Below are 26,369 nucleotides of genomic sequence, written 5' to 3'. Positions count from 1 at the left end.
ATGAAAACCAGCTTTAAGCAACGGCGTAGTCGAACGGTGCACACTCGGTAAGTAATCCTAGAATTTTTTGTTTATAGCATAGTTTATACGGATTATTCCCAAAAAATTATACGTGTTTTGGAAATGTTGAGTCGAATTAGTCTAGAATCGGTTAATTTTATAAAAGAAAACCTTTCAAACAGCCTTAGTCCGTAAACTTCACACATGTCGGGCTGTGATTGGCTCGTGTATTTAAGGATTCCTACAACATAAAATTGTTATAAAGTGGAATGTATCTAAGTGTTATAGGGGGGTCTACTGTAATATCATCAAGTTAAAATAATAGATAAAAAATATACTTATTATTCTTGTATTTATCTAAATGTAATCTTTTGATGACACACAAGGCTTCAAAAGGAATAAACATAAATATAGTCAATGATATTGAATTTATTTATGAAATGGAATGAGTATTGTTTACTCACATATATATATATATATATATATCCTTTTTTTACTCATTGTTTTTTCCTTTTAATTTATAAAAAAATATTTGAAACACTTATTTTCTTACTATTTCTTTTATTAATATACTCATGTCTAAAAAATAAGCTTAATCATCTAATCCATAAATAGGAGTCCAGGTGTAGTCTACAGAATGATTCATCAGATTAGAACAGAACTGGAGAGAGTGGGAAAACATATATAGTCTAATGAACATTGTGGAAAGAGACCATTTTGCATGTGGTAGAATTATATTTGATGGCCACATGCACTCCATATTTTTGTACGGGGGTGTCATTGACTGTAAGAAGGTAGAGAAAAAAGTTTTGGAACTCCAAACAAGACTTTTCTAAAGTGCTACAGGTGCAGATTTCATTTTTGTTGACAATAAAGATTACATACTCATCAATGACTTTGTTGACAATATAATGAAGATATTCATTGCATGGAATGGCCAGCAAGATGTCCTGGTTTAAGTCCCATGGAATATGCAGGATGCTCTAGGTTCAAGATGCTTTTATTCAAGAATAGACTTTGCTAATAAATCGGCAAATCCTAAAAGGCCAGTTGGGCATCCCAANCATTGCATGGAATGGCCAGCAAGATGTCCTGGTTTAAGTCCCATGGAATATGCAGGATGCTCTAGGTTCAAGATGCTTTTATTCAAGAATAGACTTTGCTAATAATACAGCTAATAAACAACATTATAACCAGCATGAGCAATTGCTATGCAGTATGTGTTTGTGGGTGGCAACCACACACCATATTAGTCATTATGTTACAAAACAATAGAAAAGCAAAAATTTAATGTTCTTCTGTCTTTTTTTATCAATAGTTCTTGAGATAAAGACCAAATTAATGGTTATGCTTATTTTTTGAACAAGAGTGTGTTTGTGTGTTTTCACCAATATAAATTATAATAATAATTATATAAAAGTAAATTTTAAAATATATTTACCTGGCCATTTGTTTTAACCATGATATTATCACTATGTCTATCTGCCACACCAAGTACATACGTTGCAACACTATAACCAGCACAAGAAGCAGTAAACTCTTCAATAGCTTTAGAGAGGCTATAGGAAAATGTATATTAAATGAAAGTGCTACATTGAAATAACTTTTTAAAAATTAAGTTCAAACCTTTTCTCATCTGGATTATGATCTTTTAACCAAGACAGCAAAGAACCCTTTTTAAAAGCTGATGCCGCTGTAAAACCTTTTTCTTTCTGTATATTTGCTATAGTTTCAGCATTCAAAACTACTTCAATTAAACCCGTTTTATAGTCAGTGGAAATGCATCGATAAGGTGTCATCCTAAAATTAAATATAAAATGTTATTTTCCTCTTGTGAAAATGTATATAACATGCTCATCACTAGCTTCTCCTACTGAAAATTTATGACAACTAAATTTAAAAACTTGTTAAAGTTTGTTCTATTAAAATCTTAGTTCATAACAAAATTATTCATAAATTCATAGTTCTGTGTTAAAACAAAATGACAATATAAAAAAAAATACTAACACTAATTTTATATTCTTGCCCCATTTAAGTATATTCTGTATTATGATTAATAACTTGTTAATAATAATTAAGTTTTGTTCCTTATTAATTTTCCCTATATTTTTAATGATTTTATACAGTTATTTATGAAATACAGGGTGTCTGAAAAGTTCTCACTGCACAGTAACTTTTCACATTAAAGTATGGTATTGTTTACGAAACCTGTTAGCTGTATGTCCCGCATTTCCACTTTTTAGTAGATGACATTACTGCTTGCTAGCAAATCTGGTTTTAGGACTACAGTTTTTGAAAGGCTTCTTTTCTGATTGCATAATCTTTCTTGGAATATGAGAGATTATGCCTAGGAGAAACTGCAATATTGTATATAACTTGTGTATAACCTTTTTCACTGCACAGTAACTTTTCAGAAACTCTGTATATACCTTTCTTTTATATGTTGTAAAAAAATAATAGTTTATTTATTAACCAATTGTTTGTGGTCCCACATTGATTAACATTATGTGAAAATTTTCACATAATGTTAATCAATTTCGTATTTTCACATTTAACATGTCGTTGCCATGGCAATGCACACGCTTAACTTTTTATTCTTTTAAATTACGTTGGTAAAGTTCCATTTTTTGAAAATAATTTCAGAAGTTTTGTTCTATGCATTCACATGTTCGAATATAACTGGTTTTTAAACCTGAAGAAGACCAAATGTACGGTTGAAAACGTTAGTTTGCTATTAAATGTTTATTACTGGAGTTATAAGGTTTAGGAGTGTTAATTTATACTGTACATTCTCCAGTATACGCATAAGAAGATTTGAGTGAAAATTTTCTCAAGTGTGCATATTTAATGATGATGATAAGGAATTAACTCTTTGAACAAATTGTAACCTAAAGTATAAGTAACAATTTATGGTATTTATTGATATTATGCTTTTTGATTAATAAATTTAATAATTTATTTGATTTACTAGGCAGGGTAGAGAAAGTTATTAAAAGAAATCAATAATCAAAGCTATTTTACTGCAATTTCTTTGATTAAATATGTCAAACAGTACTAATATAAACTATATCATAATATATTAAGTCACACTTACCTTAAATCAAGTCCTTCATTCTTCCATAATGTATCCATAATTTGTATCATTTGAAGTGTTAACATATCCTGTCTGAGATCTACATAACAATATTTAATAAATTAAAAGAAATAAGGTATTATTATTATTATTATTTTTATTTTTATTTTAATTTGAAGAATTTACCATCTCCATTTTTATATATAATAAATATATCTTGTCCATTTTTATCAAAATTTTCAAAAGCAATATACATTGGTTTCATTTTTGAATCCATAAGGTGGCATTTTTCTACCCTGAAAACCAAAATAAGATTGAAAACAAAATGACTTTCTATACAAATCCAAGTATTTTATCTTACCTAATTTTAGAAAATCTATAGCAAGGATTTAAAGGATTTGGTAAATTAAAAAATGCATCTTGATAATATCGTTGACTAAGTATATCTTGCAACGTTGCTTTGATTTTTTCTCTATTTTCCTATTAAAAAAACATAGTTGAAAGTTCAATAATTGTTATGTAAAAATTAAATACAGAATCTTTCAAAAAGAATGTTACCATTTTAAATTATTGTAATTATGTTAATTATTATCTGAGAACATTATAATGTACATTAAAACATTGGTAAACTGTCCAAGTTTTACATTTGCTCGTTACAATTTCTCAATGTGTGCACCTTGTGTCACATGGCACACATCCAACCAATACTCAAATTCTTCCTATATTCATTACAGCATATCTATTGTCATTCTTCCCAAAACAGCCACAATTCTATATCTCCTGCATGCTCAATCAATTATTCATTTGTCACAGTTGATGAATGATTCTAATTTTGTAAACTGTAGAACACAAAAATCTCTGTTATGGAGTCATCATTTTTGTTTATAGCATTTCTTAGAGGTATAAAGCAAGACAATTGAATGCAAATAGGAGATGAAACTCTAACAGTTAATCTCTCAATTGTTGTACGTTGCATACTTCTCAGGTAATAATTAACTTTGCTACCATTTTAAATTACTATTAATTTCATTTTAGGAAATCCTATATCTTCCTAAGTAATCGATAAAAATTTTTGAAATTTAGGGTAATATGCACACACTATTCTATAACTTTTTTTTTTTAAAGCTTTATATGTTGCATTTAAATCCATACATTGATAAATTAGTTTTTTATTCAATTTTATGTAAAAAATTTACATTTAGCACTTATACAGAGTAGCTTCAAAAAGTTCCTGGTATTATGCTGGGTTAGTCAATTAAAGGTGATGAAAAAGGGAACATGTAATGCATGTCTTAGCTAAAACATGTCAGGAATAGAGAAATATGTTCAAACAAATCTGTACTCACTGCAAAGATGACAACAGAATCCATTCACTGAAGGCCATTTACTATGAGACATTGTGAAACAGTCTGACAAAAATGTCTGTGGAAGACCATGCAAATATCAATTTTGTGTTTATTGGGGAAAAAACCTTCTGAGACCTTAAAGATGCTTCAGGATGTCTATATTGAATCTTCCACAAAGCATTCTCAAGTTTATGACTGGCAAAATCACTTTCTTGAGGGATGAGATTATATTGTTGTTGACTGTATATGAGATTGTGAGGTCAGACAGCAGGAATTTTGGTTGGAACTTGTCATTCCATCCTGCATGATCAATTGAACTTGCACTGCATTAGCTAACACACTGTACAGACCTCATGCAATTTCTATCTCTTCCCCAATTGAAAGATGCCATCAAAAGATGCCACTTCAAGAATGCAGATAAGAGTGTGACATCTGCATTGCAGGCACTGTCACAAGATGACTTTCAAGAATGTTTTCAGCAGCTATACCAGCATTGGCAAAAGTGTGTGGTTGCTGAAGGACAATACTTTGAAGGACACATTGCTTGATTTGTCAATTGTACATATACTTTTGATTAATAAACCAATTTCAGGAACTTTTTGAAGCTACTTCGTATAAATGCAGTTATCTGTTAGTAATTAGTTTTAAAACAAAGTTAAGCAAAATTCTATTAATAATTCACCAACAGATTCAAATATCAAAGTTAAATATTTATTTTATTAAATCTAATTTTTAAACAATTATTTGAATTTACAAAATGAAGTTTTATAAATGTTTTAATTAATTAATTACATTGGTTAAGTTCATGGATATAAATTAAATTAGCATTGAGTATTAATTAACTAAATTTGTAGTCAATAAAATTATATTAACTGTACACTAAATAATGTTTATTATTAATTTGAAAAATTGGGTCATTATTTCCTTATAAAAAAGAGTAAGGAAATAATGACCCAATTTTTCAAATTAAAAATTTAGTCAATCACATAAGAACATTTCAGAAATATATTTTAGACCCACTTGAAGATGTACAATAATAATTGAAAAGACAAAGAAATTTTTGGCTGATGTAAATATTTAGTTGAATTAGTAATTTAGTAAAATCTTATTCAAATACCAGTGCTATTATCAATGTTGTCAACATAAAATTATATATCTTATCAGAGATATATTCACTTTAATAAAACATTTTGTTTTCTTGTTAATTAAGGCTTTTTGTCTCTATTATTATTATTATTTTAACTATAATCTACTGTACTTTTTTTTGCAACAAGAGATTTTATTAGTCTGTAGTGTACAATGCTTTCTTGTATTTCAGACCGACCTTTTCATCCCTCATCAGCAGATGTTTTATACATTATAATTCTAAAATAAATACAAAAATAAAAATTTTATATACTTAAAATAATAATTTACTTTTTTTTAACCAATAAATTAAAAAACAAAAATTTAGAAAATTTACGTATTGGTTAAAAAAATAAATTGTCTAAAGTATTATTTTAAGTATATAAAACTTTTTATTTTTATTGGGTTTTATGATTGTGTAATTAAATTAAATTTTATTTTTGTATGTATTTTAGAATTATAATGTATAAAACATGTGCTTATGGGAGATAAAAAGGTTCAAAATAGAAAGCATTATACAGGGTGTCCATAAAGTCCATGTGCAATTTAAAAAATTTATAATTTTATTAGTATTTGTGATAGAAAAAAATCTGTAAAAAGTATTAGAAAGTTTAATGTACCTAGTTTTATGTAAAATTATATAGTAATACCTAAAACACTGGTTGTGTGTTTACATCTGGCTGGACATATGGAATTTTTTGGGTAAGAAAACCCAAAAAATTCCATATGTCCAGCCAGATGTAAACCCATCTATCTAATACCTAAATAGGGACCAGTTTCCCTCAGAAAGTCTTCCCAGGAGGCACCCTTCTTGGCATATCATTCATTTGTTTCATTGCCTTATTCCACGATCTAATTCAATCTATTCTTAATTCAAGTAATAATTTTGTAAAACAAGAATAAAATATTTTTTTAAAATCCATTTAGATAATATTAATACTTAAATTTAAATGTTTTTGAAAATGAGTGAATTAATTTTTATTATGTTTCTAGTCAATATTTAATAATATGTAATAATACTTGCATATGTGATTTCATGTTTATGAATATTTGTAAAGTAATTGAGAAACTATATTAAATAATTAAATCAAATATAATGCCAAAAAATAGAAATTTTTAACGTGTGATGATAAATATGAAAAAATCTAAAAGCATAAAAGCACAAATATCATTTGAGAGATGTAATCCATTTATTAGAGATAGGATCTGTATAAAATAATAAATGTTTTATTAAATAGGAATAATTAGCATAAGATAGTAATAAATAATGACTTCAGAACGTATAGTTCATCATGAAAACTAGATGCATGTGTCCAAAATTGCTCAGTCTTTTGAAAGGATGGAAGAGAGGTAATAAAAATAATGATCTTAGGTCAATAAATGTACTGTACATTTTAGCTACTGAGTATTTACAATAATGAAACTGCAATTTTATGTTATTGCTTGTACATTTTTAAGTTAGAACACAGGTTTTATAAGTTGGGGTGGGAACTGCACAGTATTTTTTCTATGATGTTGAAGAATATTCATGCCAAATTTGATGTGGATACATTGAACAGTATAGAACCCTTTATTTAACAAACAAACATACTTTGACTTACTTTGACTTTTAGATTTAGAATATGAGAAATCCAATTTTTCTAAATGCAAATTTAGTAAATCATACTTTAAAATGGCACAAGCGTGTAAAAAAGGTTCATTATTTTTAACATTTATCACATCCGTAAGCTAAAGAAATGATTATTAGTTTGTTAGATCAGTTTTAATATAAATATTAATCATAATCCCAAAAATAAAGTGATACTTAAAAACTAATCTTGGAGTCTAAATAAATATGCATAAATTTTCTTCTATATTGAGCAAATGAAGAAAAGCAAAAATAGTAAAAAACAGGGAAAAAGATGAACTTTTTTTGTTATCATACGAGAGACTGAAATAAAGACATTCCTTATTAGGATAACTTAATCTGGTAATAAATATAATTTAAAAAACATCGGTAAGCAATTTTCACAAATATATGGCTTATTTCATGAAATTAACTTTTAATTTAATGTATCACACAGAATATATCCAGTTTGTGATGTTTGAATATGTAATACTAGCCTCAATGGTAAACTGCATCCAAAACACAACTGTTCCTGCTTCTTGAATGATTGTCAATGGAGACCACATCTAGTGTTCTCTGTTGGCAACCATTCTGGTGCTGGAATTCTGGTATGAGGCTTTTATAAACAACTTGAAAGTACATTTATAGGTCTAAACTGTATTTGGCTTATTGCTTTTATTTTTCCTCCTATTGAACATTTTGACTATTCGTTTTGTCACTTGAGACAGTTCCCTCATTTCCTCACCCATTGCATACTATAGTTAAATGTTGCTAATTTATTACAGAATAATATTTAATGTTCCTGAGATATATTAATATTTAATAATATATTGAAAGTGATAGCTTTTCCTTTTCATTTTGCAAGTATTACCTTTTTCTTATTTGCTTCTATTCGCATCATTTCATTAACTGACTTTAGTTTGTTTAATGCTTCCATTTGCCTTGTTAAGGATTTCATATGATCTACAGCACCATGGCAGTACGCTTCCAGTATAAGCCCAAAACGTACACATACCGAAGGAACATGCATTTCAGATCTGTTTTATATAAAGAACAATTAACGAACAATTTTAAAAAGTAATTATTATTTTCAAAAGTTACCTTAATAACCAAAATAGACGATGTCCTACGTCCTGATTTTTCAATGCTCTTTTCAATAAAAATTCTACCAAGTCACAATGTAGATATGATTCATGCTTTAATGCTTGAACAAGCTGAAGTAGGTAGCGTGATAGATCTTCATCACTAAAATATAAATGTATTTTTTTAATATTTGTATTACATAAAGGCTGTTTTTATTTATGTTTTCCAATTATTATCATTTTCTGGATAATTCTATTTTTCATTGAATCTGATAAAGATATTCATAGTACAACAAAGAGTTTTGGTAATTGCCATGTTTGTTTATTCAGAAAGCATAACTATATCCACACATTTTTATTCGCAACTTATCTTCCTACAATTTTAATGATACCTAACTATCTTTTCTAAATACTAAAAATGGATTTTTGTATTTATTTTCATATTTTAAAATTGATTTTTCACAAAATTTATATTGATTATTTTTTTTGTATTATGAAGGTTTTCAATGTTGTAATTTTTTTTTAAATTTTAGAACATTTCATCTATTAAAATTTTCTATATTCTTAAATATTCAACTTTTATTGTAATAAACCAATTGAATCAATGGAAGAAATTACAGTATCAGTTAATTTTTAGTTGTTTTTTTAGACTAAAAAGGTAAAATATTTTGTCCCTATAGTCTAATGAGATTGTTGTACATTTTAATCAAACAAAATAGATTAATTATGTATGTATTTTATTCTTCTATTTACTCATCCAATTATCATGTACTAGAAATTCAGTTGCCTAATTGCCATGCTTAATTTATCTAGTTTTGTTTTTGCTTTGGGAACCAAATCAAAACTCAAAACTAGGAAGATATCAAAAACAGTACAAAGACAGAATTTAAAAAAATTAGCTTTAATTACAATAGTATAGCATATAATGTGTAGAGAAGAGATGATAAATTTTGTGTGTACTTTTTTTAACGTTTACAAAACTTGCATCTTATTAATAAAACAAAAATAAATAAACAGTTGTTTAGTTTAGGTAACTAAAAGAAATATTTTTCATTAAATATCTGACCATCCTCAGCTTAACAAAAGTAGAATTTCACTTGTATATGATAGATATTTAACTAAAAAAATTTCTATAATCATCAACAAAAGTATTGGCTATCTGAACTAAACAGTTATTTTATGCGCAAAGAAATAAATCAAACATTAACTATTAATATAGGATAGTTTAAACTGAATTAAAAAATCTATATCTGAATGTATACAACTAATTTGTAAATCACCAATTTAAATTTATATTATTAATTACAAATCAATGGATTCCATGGTAACATCTCTTTAAAGATTATCAATTGTTCCTTTCATTATTAGGATTCAAATTATTAACCTAGATCTGTAATGTTATGTTAAATTAATTCTAAACAATGCCCAGATGGCCATAAGCATCATCTCTAACAAATCAACACTTGACACTAGAAATGTTTTTATCAAAATGTACAATAAAATGGTGATAGATATTGTATTATTTGTGACCAGTTAATATGTACTTACTGAATAATATATAGATACGTTCTACTACAGATCTAGTTATTTCATTATTGCTAATGTAATCCATGACTAGCAATGGAATAATGTTTTTATTGAATAATTTCATAATCAAAACTACCAAGATCTAAAGTTTTTTAAATTTATTTAATGTTTTCATGACAGAAGTAAGTTAATAATTATAGATGATTTATAATTTTAAATATAAAGAATTAAAGAGCAAGTTAAAAGAAAGCAAACCTCATATTCCTGAGACAGTTAACTGCAAAACTTCTAACTGTCTGATCAACATATGCAAAATCCAGTAGTTCCAAGGCATTTGCAGTGGGTAATTGTTGCCAGTTGAGTACTACATCAGTTATCTTCATTAAAAAGGAAAAATAAATGAATATAGAAACTTAATACAAAGCATAACAAGTATAAGTATATTCTTTACCTCTTTTACAATGCAAGGATCTTGCCATTTGACACAATTAAGAAGCTTGGGAAGGGCATGTGGAAAATGCTTTTTACAATCATTGCGTAGAAACCAAAGAAGTTCTTTTTCCTGTTCGTGCATTTGATGTAAAGGATCCCTTTCACATATGTGCTTTAATTCTTCCATATATGCCTTACTGGCATGCGGCTATTTCGAATAACTCATTAATAAAAAATTTTTAATTTTGGTATTTAGTTAGCTTTAATTTTTTTAAATCCAAATTACCATGGTTCCGGTGGACGATTGATTCTCAGGATTTTGCTCTTCACACGTGTGTTCTAACATCTGATGGCAGGAAAAAAGTTTTTGTATTCAATGTAAAAAAATTAATTAGAACAACAGTGACACGTTATACCTTCATGGACCCGGGAAAATTTGAATTAAGAGACCTCATATATAGTGTTGACTTCAGACAGTTTTCTTATAAAAGATTGGTTTTGAGCCCCAGGCAATTGCCCCTTTTTTGCCCATAGGATAACGCGCCACTGTTAAACAACAATAAAAACGACTTACTTTGGAGTAGCTGGGATAAGAAATGGAATGGTCGACAGAGTAACGATCAAAAGTAATCATAATACCAGTGGAATTTTCTACGTTTGGATTAGAAACCACAGTTCCCAATGGATTTAACATGTCTTCAGTCTGATGATCTTGAGAAAAAGTCCACATGGGAAGTAAAACTGGTCCCGTTTTTAAAATATTTTTAAAATCATAAACTGTGGTATTTACCCAAGCAACAGGATTCGCGTACAAATCCTAATAGAAAAATTGGCTTAACGAAGTATAAAAAAAACTAAGAATTAATTTTAAACAATTAAATTAAAATACCGTTTTCAAATCACGATATCTGGGTTTGCTTCCCTTCGCCGTCTTCACCGGTTTGTACACGACGATGCATAAACGTGTCATTCTGGGTATGCAACATACCGGAAGATCAAACTGAATATCTTCGTTCCAATGGCATTCGCCATTTTCTACAATGGCATCGTTTGTTGATTGTACTTCGCATAACATTTCGTACCCGTGAAACAGTCCCAATTGAACTGTAACCTTAGAAATTTTATAAATGAATAAGCATATTTCTTTTCGTAATTAATTTATAAAAGTTTAACATTAAATATTATTCGTAAAAATTAGGCAAATATGTGATAGAATCTAATATTTATTCAGTGACATTCATTTGAAGTTTGCATTCAAGATATCGATCTCAAAAGGGATCGTAGATTCCATTATATAAACATTCTTATGAATATGCTTGAAAATTATTATTATATATTTACTCTAGAAGATTCTTCGCAGTTCAATTTACAGCAGTAATTGACTCTGAGAGAGAAATTTTCTTGAATTGTCCAAGCTGACAACGTTTTCTGTTTCTTCCTCATTGTTGTGGTTCCATAAAACGAATACGTGCGCTTCCTTTCTAACTTCTCTAAACTTTCATATCCGTCGTCTTCGTTTACTGGTAACAATTAAATTAAAAATTCTAATTTTATTTTCATTTAATTTACATAATGTGGCACATAATTTACGCAGTAAAACTGTAACTTACACCTGATGCTAGCAATGGAAACAACTGTTAATTCCGGTGTTTTATCATCGGCTATCATCTGTCGGATAAACTGTTTACAGATTTAAAAAATAGACGATTGTATAAATTATAATTTCCGTTAAACTTAAAAACAAAATGGCTATTTTTATTACCTTATATTGACTAATGGGGTACGGACCGAGTAGATATTTATCCATACCACAAAGTTTAAAGATGTAATCTTCGGGGGACTCGACTTCATCTCCAGTCATATGAGACTTCTTTATCATGACTTTTTCCATCAGATCCTCTACGGTAATAGTGTGACGTATCCAAAATGTGAAACTAACCTAATATACACAAGAAATTTTTAAAAGTTTCTAACCCGCGACTAACAAACTACCAGTGTTCGGTGATTTTATCCACTTGGACACAAAAACTTCGACAGAGAAACATAATATAAAAGTTTATACTCACTGAAGAATTTTCCAATTTAATTGACAAAAGCAGATTTCCATCTTTTAAACGTGGAAGTAGGTAATCTGGAAGTTTACTGGACGATTCCACTTCGATTGGATAATGATATAAAACTTTATCGATCCATAAATTATTTTCTCTTTCACGAGAGATTTCTTCGCATAGAACCCGCATTTTCCACCGAAAATCATTAATTTCTGGATTTTTGAGAGCGTCGAATTCGTGTAAACCTATAAATAACAGATTTTAATTTTATCAAATGAAATTAATTTAAAATAATCGACGATAAACTTCGGAATCTGTCTATCAACTATGTGTAGGCCTACAGTTTTTGAGCCGTATTTGACTCCCTCCTTGTTGTGTACAATGATGTATTTTTGAAACACCCCCTTTCCTTTTAAATACACGCGTACAATAGTTCATAGACATTGAACAACTTTTTAAAATAATTTCTTCAAACATTTTCTAATTAGTAAATTGGCTTATAACAGCAAATTCGTATGCCAATTAATACCACAAAATTGACTACGTTGACTTTCCACGTAGCCTCTGCTCGACCCCTTCTCCACATCGTATACAATGATGTGCTTTTCGCGATTCCCTCCTCTAATTACGTGTACAGTTTAATGGAAGGCCCGTTTATAATAGAATACAATAGTAAATTTATTTTGTGAATCATAAAAAAAATCGAACCTTTTCCAATTAAACTTCCGATTTGAGCGTTGAGTAATTTTTCTGCTTTGTCACCTTTCCTTTCGACCAGTTTGAGGATTGCCTGAAAGGGTCTAATATCACATAACATTCGTTGCTCATCGACAAGTTCTTCTTGTTCCGCAGTCGTTGGTGTCACGCAAATGAACACGTATTTTTGTTTGTCGTGCAACATCCCATACAACGGATGCTTCTGCGCTTCCTCCCAAACATCCTAAAATGACAAATTTAAATTAGTACTTTCATTTTATAAAGAATTAACTACAGAGTTAACTATTGGATATTTACTTAATTTAGCATTTTATCATTACAATTTTTGGAAAGTAAAAAGATTAAATGTTATTAATTTAAATTTCTTAATTATTTTCCATGTTTGAAATTGGCATTAAAGAATAGCATGGATGAATACAGTGGCGCGTTATCCTATTGATAGAAAGGGCAACTGGGTCCCCAAACCAAATATTTTATAAGAAAATATTTTCCCCGAAGAAAAATGCATGAAGTCAACACTGTACATGGGGCCCCCACATTCAAATTTTCCTGAGCCCCATGAAGCTATAACGCGTCACTGGATGAATATGGTTTTACGACCACCGAAAAATTCCTGGGGACTTTTCGATCTCGGGTCCCCCAGAGCGGTAGGATGGGTACCATACGTTTGCCACCCCTGGTATATACTATCAGTCGCTGCTTGTTGCGCATACTTAGGTTTCTAATTTTTACCTTTGTCTTATTAAATTTTTTTTCCAAAAAAAAGAAAAATCAATTTAATGAACCGAAAAAATAAAAGCATCTTTAGTTCCAGAGTCGCAACATAATTGAGTTATGGATTTTAGCATTATCTTCTATACGAAGATCAATATCCGAGTTGCCCCACAGTTTAATAAACATTTTCACTTTGCGATTAATCATTATCCAATGATACTAGGAAATTATTTACTTATATAAGAGAAATAATCACGCATATTTCGTTTGGCAATAACTGCAATAAACTATTTCGTAACGGTGTAACTGCAAAGTGAAAGAGTTAATTAACATATGAAACAAGTAGGCATTCGGCGATTTACATAATAAATATGAAAGAAGAGCAATGAATTATTATTATTATTATCTATAAAGTTTCATTAAAATGCAATTTTTAACGAAACTTTTTCTGTTTTCGCATTAAAATATATGACGAGGAACAAATTTCAAATAAACAGTTCGGTTAGGTAAATTTAATAAACGGTAATATAATAACCTTTTCTTTTTTGTAACTCTCCGCTCTGCTGGCACTGATAAGGCCTTTTTTAACCGCCTTGTTTTAAGGCTCTCTTAGTGTCCCTCTTGTGGGTACTAAGAGAGCGTTTGTTTTAGCAAACCCATTACAAGTTTGGCCAGGCCTACAATTGGGTTGCCAGGTTGTGGGGGACTGGGCCCGACATATCCGAACGAATCACCACCTGAAAATTTTCTGAAACCACCTTTTCGACCCGTCCGGACACGATCCCGGATCCCCCAGAGCAATAGGCTGCCACCTTAACCGGTTGGTCATTTGGCCAATATCATTATACTTCTTTTGAAATAATAATGATTTTAAATAGTTTCAATGTTATATATTAGCCCATTGTAGACCTGGCCGAACCCATAATGGGCTTGCTAAAAGAGGTCCCTTAGCGCCCACAGAGCGGGCAGCCATTGACAACTCATTAAGACAAGTAAAAATTATTACGAATGTCATTTATCAAACAATATGCAAAATCTGTAGCGTGTAGCTTAAAATAATTAAATAAAATAATAGGGCCAAAATAGGAGCGCGAGCAACAACAGGTGACTTTACTTTGTAGAGAGTCATGGTGCGCACCACGTGCTTGCGTAAGTAAATATCGTAATTTTCTAAGCTTACATACTACAAAAACACCTTATACATTTAGTACAGTCTTTAAAAATATTATCCGTAATTTCATAAGAAAACAAATTTTAACTTGGACAAAACACAGTTAACTTACACAATCCCCCTTTTAAATGTTCCTTCTTTACAGACTAGGCGGGTTAATGCTTCCCGTGGGTGACGATAATACAATATTCGATTTATTTTAATTAATCTTTAGTATTTGATAAATCGAATTGTGATGTAATGTAAATTGTATATATAAAGAACAGTAATGTCAGCTTGAGCCGCAATTGTTCCTCATTCATCTATGATCTGTATTAGTAGAGGCGAAAAATTAAAACCATTACTCTTATTTTTCAGATAAAATTACCAGTGTAGAGCGAATCCAAATTTAATCTTTATGGGGCAGTAAGCTCGTAAAACGAACCTGAATAAAATGTAAAATGAATATGGTGATGAGGTATTGTTATGGCGTTATTTCCCAGTATCGAGTCTTTCATCGTAGCCTATCACTATTAAGGCGCAAATCTATTGCTTTGGGGCATCCAAGATCAAATTCGAGCTGACAAAAGTAGGAATTTTTTTATGGGAGATTTGTCCCGTATATGTTGGGCCCAATCCTTCACTGTAGGCCTGGACGCACAAGACGGGCCCGATAAAAAAGGCCCTCTTAGTGACCACAGGGCGGAAAGAATAAAAAGAATTCGAAAATGTTTAATAATTATTTCAAATATTACCATATTTGATGCTACTGTTTTATAACTGAATGGATACACTTTATTTGTAATTTTACAAATTATTGAATTTTTTTAAGTCCGTACGCTGATTTTTATTTCTTTAGAGCATCTCAAATTATAGCATCAGATTATTTGAATAATATAAATATTTCATTAAATTTAAGAATTATAATCTGACAAATAACTAGATGTTTATAAAAAAAAAAAGTAATATATGTGTACACTATTTATAGCCTAGAACAATGAAAAATGTAAACAGGAAATATTACATTTTTACGAGTTTCAATTAGCAAAGTAAGAGGAGAAAACACGAAAAACAAAATTTATTGTTAGAATGCAATAAATCAAATAAAGTTATCCTGTTTTTCAGAAAATTCGAGAACAGGAAATAAATAGTTAAGAAAAAAAAAACGTATAAAAGAGACTCTTTTCCTCCCATTTCAAGAGGAAAATTGTCAATAAATATCCTAATTTGCTTGTGTTTTTATAGTTCCCATATACATTATATATTTTAAGTTTTTCAAAATTTTTCTAATGATTTTAAATGTCTTCTTTAAATTCCTTCCACCCCGTGTGGGCACTAAGAGGTCCCTTTTAGTAGGTCTATTATGGGTTCCCGAAGATTCTGGGTTTTCCGACCCGTTTTGATTCCGGGTCCTCCGAGCGGTAGGCTGCCATCTTAACCTCCCAGCCATCGGGCCATTTTAAATTTCTGTTTCAAAAAAGGAACACCACAAATAGCCATGGATAAACAAATCAGTGACATAATCTGTTTCAAATGAAACGAATTATGTCATTGGTTTGTTTAAAAACAGCTGTACTAAATACAAGGCAACATACTCTATCGTTAAGGTATAGTAACGGATTGTAATTTTATAATTTTTATCACTGCTATCATTAGTTACTGCAATTAAAATGGCAACCAACCGCTCTGGGAGACCCGGGATCGTATCCGGACGGGTCGAAAAACCCCAGAAACTTTTTGGAGATCGTATATGTCGGGCCCTTTACGGGTTAGGCAGCCCATAAAGGAGCGGCCGAACTCATAATGGGCTTGTTATAAAGGGTCCTCTTAGTGTCCACACGGCGAAAAGAGTTTTTAAAAAGTTTAAAGGTAGCACATCTATTTATATAGAACAAAATATCCTTTATATCGGCATTTAATATTGAATAATGATATAATTCTTAGTACAAAAGTAAGTTCTGGTGTCTTTTTTTTTAAATAATTAGTTAATTATTAGAAATTTCAATTTTGAAACTTAAATTTTCAATGAGTAAAAATATTGATTTTAAAACAGAAGATAAACTCTCAGTAAATATAAAAAAATTTTTGCGCGATAATAATGGAGATAAAGAAATACACACACTCGTCATTTATTGCCTAGCACATAAGATCGAAAATATTAATTTAAACTGGTTCAGTACGTGATTATCTCGACCGCTTTCAAATCAGAAGAATAAAAATAGAGAGAAATGAATATAATTTTTCTCTTCCTTCACCGTTTAATTTTTAAAATATTTTTATATTCAGCAAGTTAGATATAAAAGAAAATAATAAAATGAAATTACTATGAGATCCCTAGTTTAAATGCACGATGGACGACCTGAAGGCTGATCTATTGCTTTGGAGGATCCGGGTTCGAATACGGTTGGAATAAACCCCAGGATTTTTAACATGATGTACAGTTTATCTCGGGTGTAGTCCTTTATAACCCGGTTTACACCATTGTGGGCCTGGCGGAATTCATAATAAGCATTTTAAAAAAAAAAACCCTCTTAGTGCGCGCAGGGCAAAAACTTAAAACAGATAAATTTTATGAAAGAAGAAGTGAATAAGTCTAAAGATGAGAGGGTAATGGAGGCCTGGGACAAAATACAAATTGGGGACCCTATCAAATTAAATTATATTAAATAAAAAGGTTGCATAGAAGCCTCTATTTCCTTGGAACCCAGGACAATTTGCTCCTTTTGTCTTCCTTCTGGTCGTCCCTTCTAAAACTTAAATAAAATTTTAATTAGAGTTCTAAAATTAATTTCAAATAATATTTCACAAAATCACATAGAACAAACACATTTTAATTGGAGATATTAGTTTTAAATTTAAATGGAATAAACAAACAGTTTTATCCAGTCAATAATGATTATGTATATGATGTATAGATTAAATATTAATTTATTAATGACAAACTTATTTCGTTTGTAAATTTTTTAAGATTAGGAAACAATAGAATAATAGATATTTTTATTATTTAATTCAATGATTTTCATGCTCAGTCTGTTTATCATTATGAATTAAAAACAATAGATAAAAATATCGAGATTAAAGCTAATTAAATGCTATTAAATTTATCAGGATTAATTCCTTTTGAAGACTTAATTTTCTTTAAAATCCAATTATGTTTAAATTAAATTAACAAAGGTTAAAGTTAATACAACAATACGATAAATATGAAGAAAAAAAAACAGCTAAATAATATGAACGTTTCACAGTTTAATTCAGTGTTTTTCAACCTTTTTTTCTTTTTATCTCACGTCAATACCTCACGAAAAATATTACAGAAAAGCCCCTTTTGGAAATACTGCAGAGGGGCCCACTCGTATATAGTTATGCCATTGATTAGTGGAGTAACTATTATATGACTCCCTATGGGCCTCTATTATAGTTAACTAGAATCAATTCGAAAGCCATGAATTCTATGTAACCTTTCAGTAGATGACAACAATGTGTTATTATTGATTATTATAGTTTTTATGTTATCATGAGCTTACTAGGAGGGCAAAGAAAGAATCATTAATTAATTATAAATCTTAACATTGTATAGCATATAATTCAATATATTCAATCAATTTATGTTTATAATAGTTTTTAGATTAAAAATTGCTCGTTATATTCTATAAAAGAATAATTCTACAATCCTCATCTTTCGTGTAAAATGATCACTCCATCTCATTTACATAAATCTTTCGATTAACTGTGATATAATGAAACTAAAATATTAATTATATTTAAATCCGGATAAGATTATATGGTCTAATGAAGTTGGTATTTAAATTGTCATTTTTAAATGATTAAAGTTTTCTTTAAACGATAACAGGCAATAGTCACACCATTTTTAAAATAAATGTCAATTGTTTCCTTTCAGGATTGTCACGCATCAAGCAGCGAAGGAATGCTTTTTTTCTTTTTTACTCTATTGAAATTTTAATTTATGGCTTTAAATAAGGGGAAATTCTGATAAATTTTTTCATTATTTTTTACTCTAGGTGTAGAAGAACAAATAGCTTTTTTTCATAATAGAATAAGGTTTATAACGGGAGTAGAAAATCAGAAGTCAATTGACTTCATATCAATCTTTGCCAGTTTTTGTGTTTACGTATCGATCGTCTTCTCTAAAAATTGCAATTCTTATAAGCTACATTATCGTTGAAACATCAGAGAAATGCTTTATCCAAATAAATATTTTTCATTCCTTTTCTAAACCAGTGTTTTATTCTTATTTTCGGAGTTCTTCCCCCCTCCTATAAAATATCTTAAGCTTCTTTAATCCGTAAGTTATTAAAATAATTAAAACACAAAGAAAAAAATACAATTTGTTAGAAATAATTAGAAAAATGGATCCTGGTACAAAGCTGTTATTAAATATATTTTCTAAGAAAATTGCCTTTCGCAGTCTGTTTTTGTACAGAACGTATTGATTTCTATCAAAACAAGACTTAATGTAAGTAAAATATGTTTTCAATATGCTAACATATATTAAAAATATATATACTTAGTTACTTAATTAAACATTAGTTTATAGACTTGTCTATAAAATGTTTAATAATTCATTCTACAACACCTTACATTGTTATGTTCATTATACATTCTGTTACATATTTAATTCATTACTTTATGAGTAAATAAGCTAATGAAAGACAGATTAATTTTTTTAAAGTGTTTACTGCTTGATTCCAATCTTACTTATTCATTATACCTTTCTATTTTTTACATATTATTAAATAATTTCTCATAAATTTATTCACATAAATCTTTCAATGGGTCTACTGAATATTCTCTTTTTAATTTAAGATGAAATTCTTGAGAGAATTTCAAGAATTTTATATTCATATTGCTTATTCATCATTCTATTTAATAATATATATTATACTATATTAATTAAATGCATAGTTCACATTAAATATTGAATAAAAATTTGTTAAAAAGGAATTTAAAATTGGAAGAAAATTTCATTTGATAGATGTAATACTTTTATCTCTAACTTAATACCTAATTTACATACTGTGTTAAAAGTCTGTCCTTTTTTTCTGTTTATGTGGCATAATTAATTGAATAATTAATACAGATAAAAATCACATTTATATTTTAAAAAAATTAATCATAATAAAGTCATTTTATCACATTAAAAAATTAGATAATCTCTTACTATAATTTTTTATCTATAACAATTACAATTATATAGAAGCTATAAAAATTGTAATAATAATAATAATAATAATAGTATTTAAAATATTTTAATTTATTAAAATTAATAATATTATTAAATTATGGGCTGTACTTTTGCTGAATAGTGTGATATTTTAAATGATTAAATAATTAATACTAATTCATTTCTATAATTAACTCTATAAATTGGCAATTACTATTTACTATTATTACAAATAAAAATGAATTATTGCTATATTAAAATGGAATTTTTTTTATTTATTTAAAATGTGGAAATTTTCTATTAAAAATTTCACTAAAAACAAATTATTTTTAGGACACTTCTTAGCGATAATAGATAGAAAAAGGGAAGTAAATCGAAAGAAAATTTCTTAGAAAACTGAAAGATATTATCTAATACACTTTAAATATACAATTTCATTTAATTGTGAGCTTTAAAATTTTTTTTTTTTTTAATTTTTCCATAAATGATTTATCCCTTAAAAATTTATAACATGAAATAAGTAACAATAGAAACAAATATAAAATTTCAAAAATTTTTTCAGTTGTTTGTACAGAGAAACTTTTGCATCATTCTTATGATTTTATTTCACACAATTACGTAATTAAACGAATAAAATATCCAATAGAAATATTAATAGAGAATAAAATTTCTCTTAAATAATTCAAAAAAAAAAAAAAAAAACAACGACCGGAACCGAAGTGTGGACTTTACCTGCATGAACTTGGAGTTATGTATAAAGGTAGAAACACATATAACGAAACTAAAATACATAATAAATGCTACAATGTAATTTCTTCAAATACTAGTATATAATTTTATTGAAGAGTTAGTACACAATTGCCTTACATTCTTCCTAAAATGCATTTCGATCTCTGGTGTTTGTATGTATTACATAATGAGGCCCTTTGGAACCCATTATGTACTACGTATTTGCAGAAAGTATACTGTATTATATTTAAAAAAAAAGGATGAAAGACTAATTGATAAATAATAAATGCTGTAAATTTGTTATACCAAAAAACAGAATTTTTCATTTTTTTTTAATGCCAAACGTGCTCTTTATCTATAAGTTAGAGCGAGATAATAGAATTTAGACAACGATAACAGAAGAAAATGCATTTACTTTTCGGACAACAACGGCACCACACTAGAAAATACACAAGAAGGAACATTCTGTGAAATTTGACTTCCCGAGAACAACATTCGTTTCCGTTTTCCTAAATACAAATCGGAGTAAACAGAATTATTTCAATTATTTATCGCCTTTTCTTGTATATCACTAGAGATAAAATAATTCTATTCTATTTACAGTGTTTATCGCTAATTCTGATTTACTACGAACGATTTTAATGTATACCGAAATTATTATTATTATTACTTTAATACGAAAGAGTAGCGAATACGCTCTTGTATATATATATTATAACATATAAAAATGCTAGAAAATATACATTTACCTCTTTTATTTCTAACAAGGTCGCATCCCTGTTCACTTCGAGCTGAATCAACAGACTATTGGGTAAGAACACATCGATTTTCACTTGGTTTTGGTCGATTTGATGAGACCAAACGTCTAATATTACAGAAGTTGGTGCCATGTTACGTTGACAAGTGCAGCACCTCTCTATCCATCCGCTCTCTCTCACACCCGGAATCAGGTGTTACTCAACTTCCTATTTCCGTCTGTTTTACTTCCTTTACGAGAGATGGCACAGCATTCGATTTTCTACTCCACGAAATTAATCGAAGTTTCTACTTAAATAAAATCGATAAGATAGAAATTTCATATTTTTAAATAAAAAGACAAGAGAATTTTTAAGTTAAGTCACGTGTTTGCCTTGTATTAAAAAACACTTGCAATTTATTCTAAGAATGCTTTTTCGTCACGTGATCTTGCACGCTACGTAAGTTGTGTGTACATGATTTTACGATAATTGGTCATTCTGTAATTTAAATAATAATAAAAATATGTATTATATAAATAAATTTATTTATTAAACAAATGTAATTAGAACAATTGTCGTAAATATTATAAGTTAGAAGAATATATACAGTATATATATTTATATACAGTACTGTACTTACAAGGAAACGAAAAAGCTGTCTCTCTACTTTCAGGGTCGTTCGTCAGTAACAAATAAAACTACAATTTTCTTATATTTTGTCGGGTAATTTTGTTATTTTCTTAGTTTAATGTATTGTTTCTAGATTAATATTTTGCATGAATCATTCAAACAGATAAACACGTTAGCAATTTGATAAAATAAAATGGTTTCTAACAGCAGAAAAACTAAATTAAAAAGCATTTCTTTGAGGAAAAAATGCTGCAATTTTAAATTGCTTGACGTCTCATTCACTCAGCGAATCATTTGTTTTTTTTTTTTTACTAACCAAATTTGTTTACAGTAAAAAAAAATTAAATAATAAAAAAATAATAACGTTCCGCTTCGTTATTTTTTTTTACAGAAAATTTACGATTCATTATTTATTCTAACTTATATACTATAAATTGCTTATACACTATGATTTTGCTGTGTATTGTTCTATGTAATAGAATGTGATCCGGGTCATTTTGAAAAAGGTCACAAACAAGGTTTACTATCGAGATTATAGTAGACTCTTAGTGTAATTACTGTTTCCTGAACAATGCATATAATAGAAAATAATCAATTATCTACATAAATAATACGAAAATAGTATTGAATTAAATAAACAAAAGGTTGTTATTATTATTATTATTTTCTTTCTAATTAATTTATTGCGTGTTTTCGTCGATAAAATTGAATTTTTTGAGTTAATTATTATAATAACTCTGTAATTTTTTGAAAATAATTTAACAATAGATAGTTTTTGTTTACAGTAAAACCTGCCCAAAACGGAATCTGGATACAACGGAAAACTTTCTATCAATAATTCTATTTAAAAACCTGTTCGAGACGGAAACCTGTCAAACCGGAAAAATATTTGATACAGTGCGGTTCTTATTTACACAGGTTTTACTATACATAGCGAATTCTTTCGTATAATAATATTTAAGATAATAGAAACTATTTGTGATAAAAATGATAATATAATAATATTATTATACAGATATTTATTGTTTATTTTAAAAATGAATCCAAACTACGCTTTACGTAGATCAATGGGCTGGTCACGTGGAGTTTTCTTTACGTTTGTAACACCTAAATAGAATCAGTTGTTTTTTATAAAAGTCCTCTCGTGATGAACCTCCACGTGTCACATTGCCTATACAAATAGATCAAACAAAATCCTTAATGGACTTGCCAAAATAGGCCCATTTTAGTGTCCACAGGGAGAAAAGAGTTTTAAAAAATCCATTGATTACACTAGTCAACACGACATTTTCTTATATTTTATTAGGGTGTTTTTAATGTTGATTATTCAATTAATTTCAACGTGTTTGAACATGTCTAGACTTATTATATTGCGTTATACAATTGAAACTCGCCCATTTTAGCTTGGAAACGAACGAAAATATGATATTAATTCGATATAAAAAGTACGGTTGGGATGTCAGTGCTAATCTCTAAATAGCTGTTCTACTTGGTTTACAATACATAAAATTACTACTGTTCTTTTTACGAATGAGAACCAAGAGCTTTGCACTATATTGTCAAGAATTGGCCACTCAGAAAGCAATATGTATACCGGGAGAACCAGGGTCACGGAGTTTCTGTGGGCCCCCAAATTAATCTGTTAATGAGAGACGAATAATTTGAAAGTCCATAAATGACAAAGAACTTGCAGCATGGAGTAGTTCTAAAAGCACTAGCGCAAAACTTTCTAGGGAATAGATCTACGAAGATATTGATTAGGTACCAATGTGAGTTTGAAAATAAGGACGGGTTTATTGCCCGACAATGTTCGTGTAGAAAGTGAACACCAGGCAACACTTTCCTCAAACAATCTGCCACGTGATGGATGTCGCTTCATCGATTTTGACGTCACAAAACAGTCAACAATCCATGTTGGACAGCAAAATCATGTAGTGTTTCCTCAGCTTAAGTTTTCTTTCGTCCGAATCTTGGTGAGTTCAGAGATGTCTTCCATCAATATGTATAGAGGTAGGAGTGACTGACTGGGGGTTGATGCTATTAAATTTTGGTGATTAAAAGTTGAGGTGTAGGGAAACAAAAAAAGGAGGTCGTGTATATCTCCAGTAGGATCGGATTTAATGATGATTTACTCGTTATTAGCATTTACAAAAATGGACAATTTGCGTACCGAAAACCGCAAATTGTCCATTTTTTCAATGTAGTTCTATAGCTTATTTGCGTGATTACACTAAAAGCACACAATTCAAGATTTTGTTTCAGGCAAGGCACTTTGCATTTTGAATGATTTTCCTTTAAATTTTTCAGGGGTTGGTTGGAGCAATCGCGATGTAACAGCGCCAATGTATTCGTATTTCTAAAACATTATGGTGGCATTTTAGTATCCAGGTTGTTCTTGCTGGCGTAAATACGATGAATTAAGTTTCGTACATACGACATACCGTTTTTTTATACACAAAAAGGGATATACGCGCTCCTTTCTCCTTTCTTTTTCTGTATGATTGGCTTGTGGTTCTGATGAAATTTCAAGATGGATCAAAACACTATTGAGTTATATCGATTGATGTATCTGAATTATTATACAACAGCTTCAATAAAAAGAAAGTTTATATTTAAATCTAACGAAAACTTATATCAAGGTAAAATTATTACTAAATGTTACATTATAAACTATTACTAAATAGTAACTAAAATAGCGACGTCCAAAATTAAATTATTAATACCTCAAAAATAATAAATGAAACACTGCAGTCATGCCGAGACCAGTTAGAGTGTTACGTATGCCATTTACATAAGTAACATAGTAATTAACATATGTTATAATATACTATGCCACCGATTTAATGTGGAGAACATACGTTCACTATGTCAGCTGCATCGCAAAAAGTTTTGTTGTCGGATATTTTTCCATTTCGTCGTCGAGTACGGGCATTCTCAGTACACATCGAGTTTCTAATTGTTTATTTGTAATGTCGACCCTTGCCACGTATAATAAAAAATGATACCATAGATTTTAATTGAAGTTAATTGAAGAAATTAGAATATATACATGTCTATGGAAGAAATCACTAGAAGAATACCGGAATAAAAATATTAGAGACAATACTTGCACCTACTTTCTTTTCCGTTTGTTATTATCGCTATACAATGAAAGCAGCAGCAGATCGTCAGAATCATCACTACTCTCTCGGGGCACATAGCATAGTGCCCCGAGAAAGTAGCATATTCCATAGCATAGCGCTTTTTCTGGCCCCGGCATTAATCACACGAGTGTCGTATGTTTCGTTAGGAAGATTACAATAATTCGATCATCGCTAAATATACACAGTTTCATTTACAGATGGGACTAGTCTCACTAATATACCAAATGCTGCTCACTCTGTTTTTTTTTCCATTGGGTATGCGTGTGAAATTGCATGCGAAACGTCAGGTTTCGATAGCCTCACCAAGCCTTGGCCTCATGTTTCACACGCTCGCCATCTTTTGATCGACAAAGTATTAAGACCATGACTTGCGAGTTTTCTTGATCTATTAGATATACTCAATTAGAATTTTCAATTTCGTGAAAAAAGTTTATTCTTTAGGAAGGGTAGGCTTAATCTCAAAAACCCCTTAAGCTACATTTAAGTCGAAGCATGTATATGGTAATACGTAAAACTTATTCTTAAATTCGTCGTTTGATGATATCAGCGCCCTCCAGTAACGGTTGCGTAGACTCACTCATTGCCAGCGTAGCCTGCGTCATACTAAAGGCCTGTGCATCTGGCTTGGCATTTATTAGAGAGGTTGCGGCCGAAGTTCGAATGTTAAACTTATACGGCAAGCAGAAGTACACGTTTGATGTCGCGCCACACGTTCACGTCGCGCACTGACTCATGGGATATTGTTGAAAAATGGCGGAAACGTTTAACAACGACGAATGTTACCAGCGAAGGTAAATAAAAAATTAAACTATTTTAAAGTATTTATAGGATGTTTAATAACACTAAATAATTATTTTTAATTAGAGTCGTGTCTCTTACCGTACGATAGGACTACCTCATACTTTTGTTGAGGGAGTAGTGGCAGGTGACTTATGTAAATCCGAAAGCAACTCGGGAAATTATTTTTAGAAAATTTACAAACGTATTACGCTGTTGATTGTAGAAGATGCCGTGAAACAACAAACCTACTCTTACAGAATTATGATAAGCTATTATGAACACAAATATATGTAAATTCTATAGGCACTTCACATCACTTGCAAAAAAATTAAATAATTAAATAAT

The 26,369-nt window shown here is 29.4% G+C and overlaps 1 protein-coding gene across 2 annotated transcripts in view; it reads right to left on the bottom strand.

Moving 5' to 3' along the window:
- LOC111629891 (phosphatidylinositol 4,5-bisphosphate 3-kinase catalytic subunit delta isoform-like) overlaps window positions 1-26,369 on the bottom strand; it is a 32,422-nt gene that overhangs the window by 3,764 nt on the left and 2,289 nt on the right. The window contains exons 1-19 of one of the 2 annotated variants that reach the window (XM_023373819.1): window positions 22,112-22,220; window positions 21,484-21,969; window positions 12,951-13,182; window positions 12,258-12,487; window positions 11,954-12,130; window positions 11,802-11,871; window positions 11,533-11,711; window positions 11,081-11,302; window positions 10,766-11,008; window positions 10,478-10,537; window positions 10,211-10,399; window positions 10,015-10,136; window positions 8,252-8,395; window positions 8,022-8,187; window positions 3,435-3,553; window positions 3,260-3,369; window positions 3,095-3,173; window positions 1,627-1,800; window positions 1,442-1,559 (exon numbers count right to left, since the gene is read on the bottom strand). In XM_023373819.1, coding sequence (XP_023229587.1) covers window positions 1,442-1,559; window positions 1,627-1,800; window positions 3,095-3,173; window positions 3,260-3,369; window positions 3,435-3,553; window positions 8,022-8,187; window positions 8,252-8,395; window positions 10,015-10,136; window positions 10,211-10,399; window positions 10,478-10,537; window positions 10,766-11,008; window positions 11,081-11,302; window positions 11,533-11,711; window positions 11,802-11,871; window positions 11,954-12,130; window positions 12,258-12,487; window positions 12,951-13,182; window positions 21,484-21,624 — 2,775 coding nt within the window. In that variant the 5' untranslated portion in view covers window positions 21,625-21,969; window positions 22,112-22,220. Of the gene's footprint in view, window positions 1-1,441; window positions 1,560-1,626; window positions 1,801-3,094; window positions 3,174-3,259; window positions 3,370-3,434; window positions 3,554-8,021; window positions 8,188-8,251; window positions 8,396-10,014; window positions 10,137-10,210; window positions 10,400-10,477; window positions 10,538-10,765; window positions 11,009-11,080; window positions 11,303-11,532; window positions 11,712-11,801; window positions 11,872-11,953; window positions 12,131-12,257; window positions 12,488-12,950; window positions 13,183-21,483; window positions 21,970-22,111; window positions 22,221-26,369 lie in introns of those variants that run through there. The other variant, XM_023373820.1, reaches the window with a different exon arrangement.

The sequence above is a fragment of the Centruroides sculpturatus genome, unplaced genomic scaffold, assembly GCF_000671375.1.
Source record: "Centruroides sculpturatus isolate CEXI.00-Female unplaced genomic scaffold, Cexi_2.0 scaffold642, whole genome shotgun sequence".
Lineage (NCBI taxonomy): Eukaryota > Metazoa > Arthropoda > Arachnida > Scorpiones > Buthidae > Centruroides > Centruroides sculpturatus.
The sequence above is the reverse complement of the archived record's forward strand: the minus strand, read 5'-3'. Positions and strand labels throughout refer to the sequence as shown.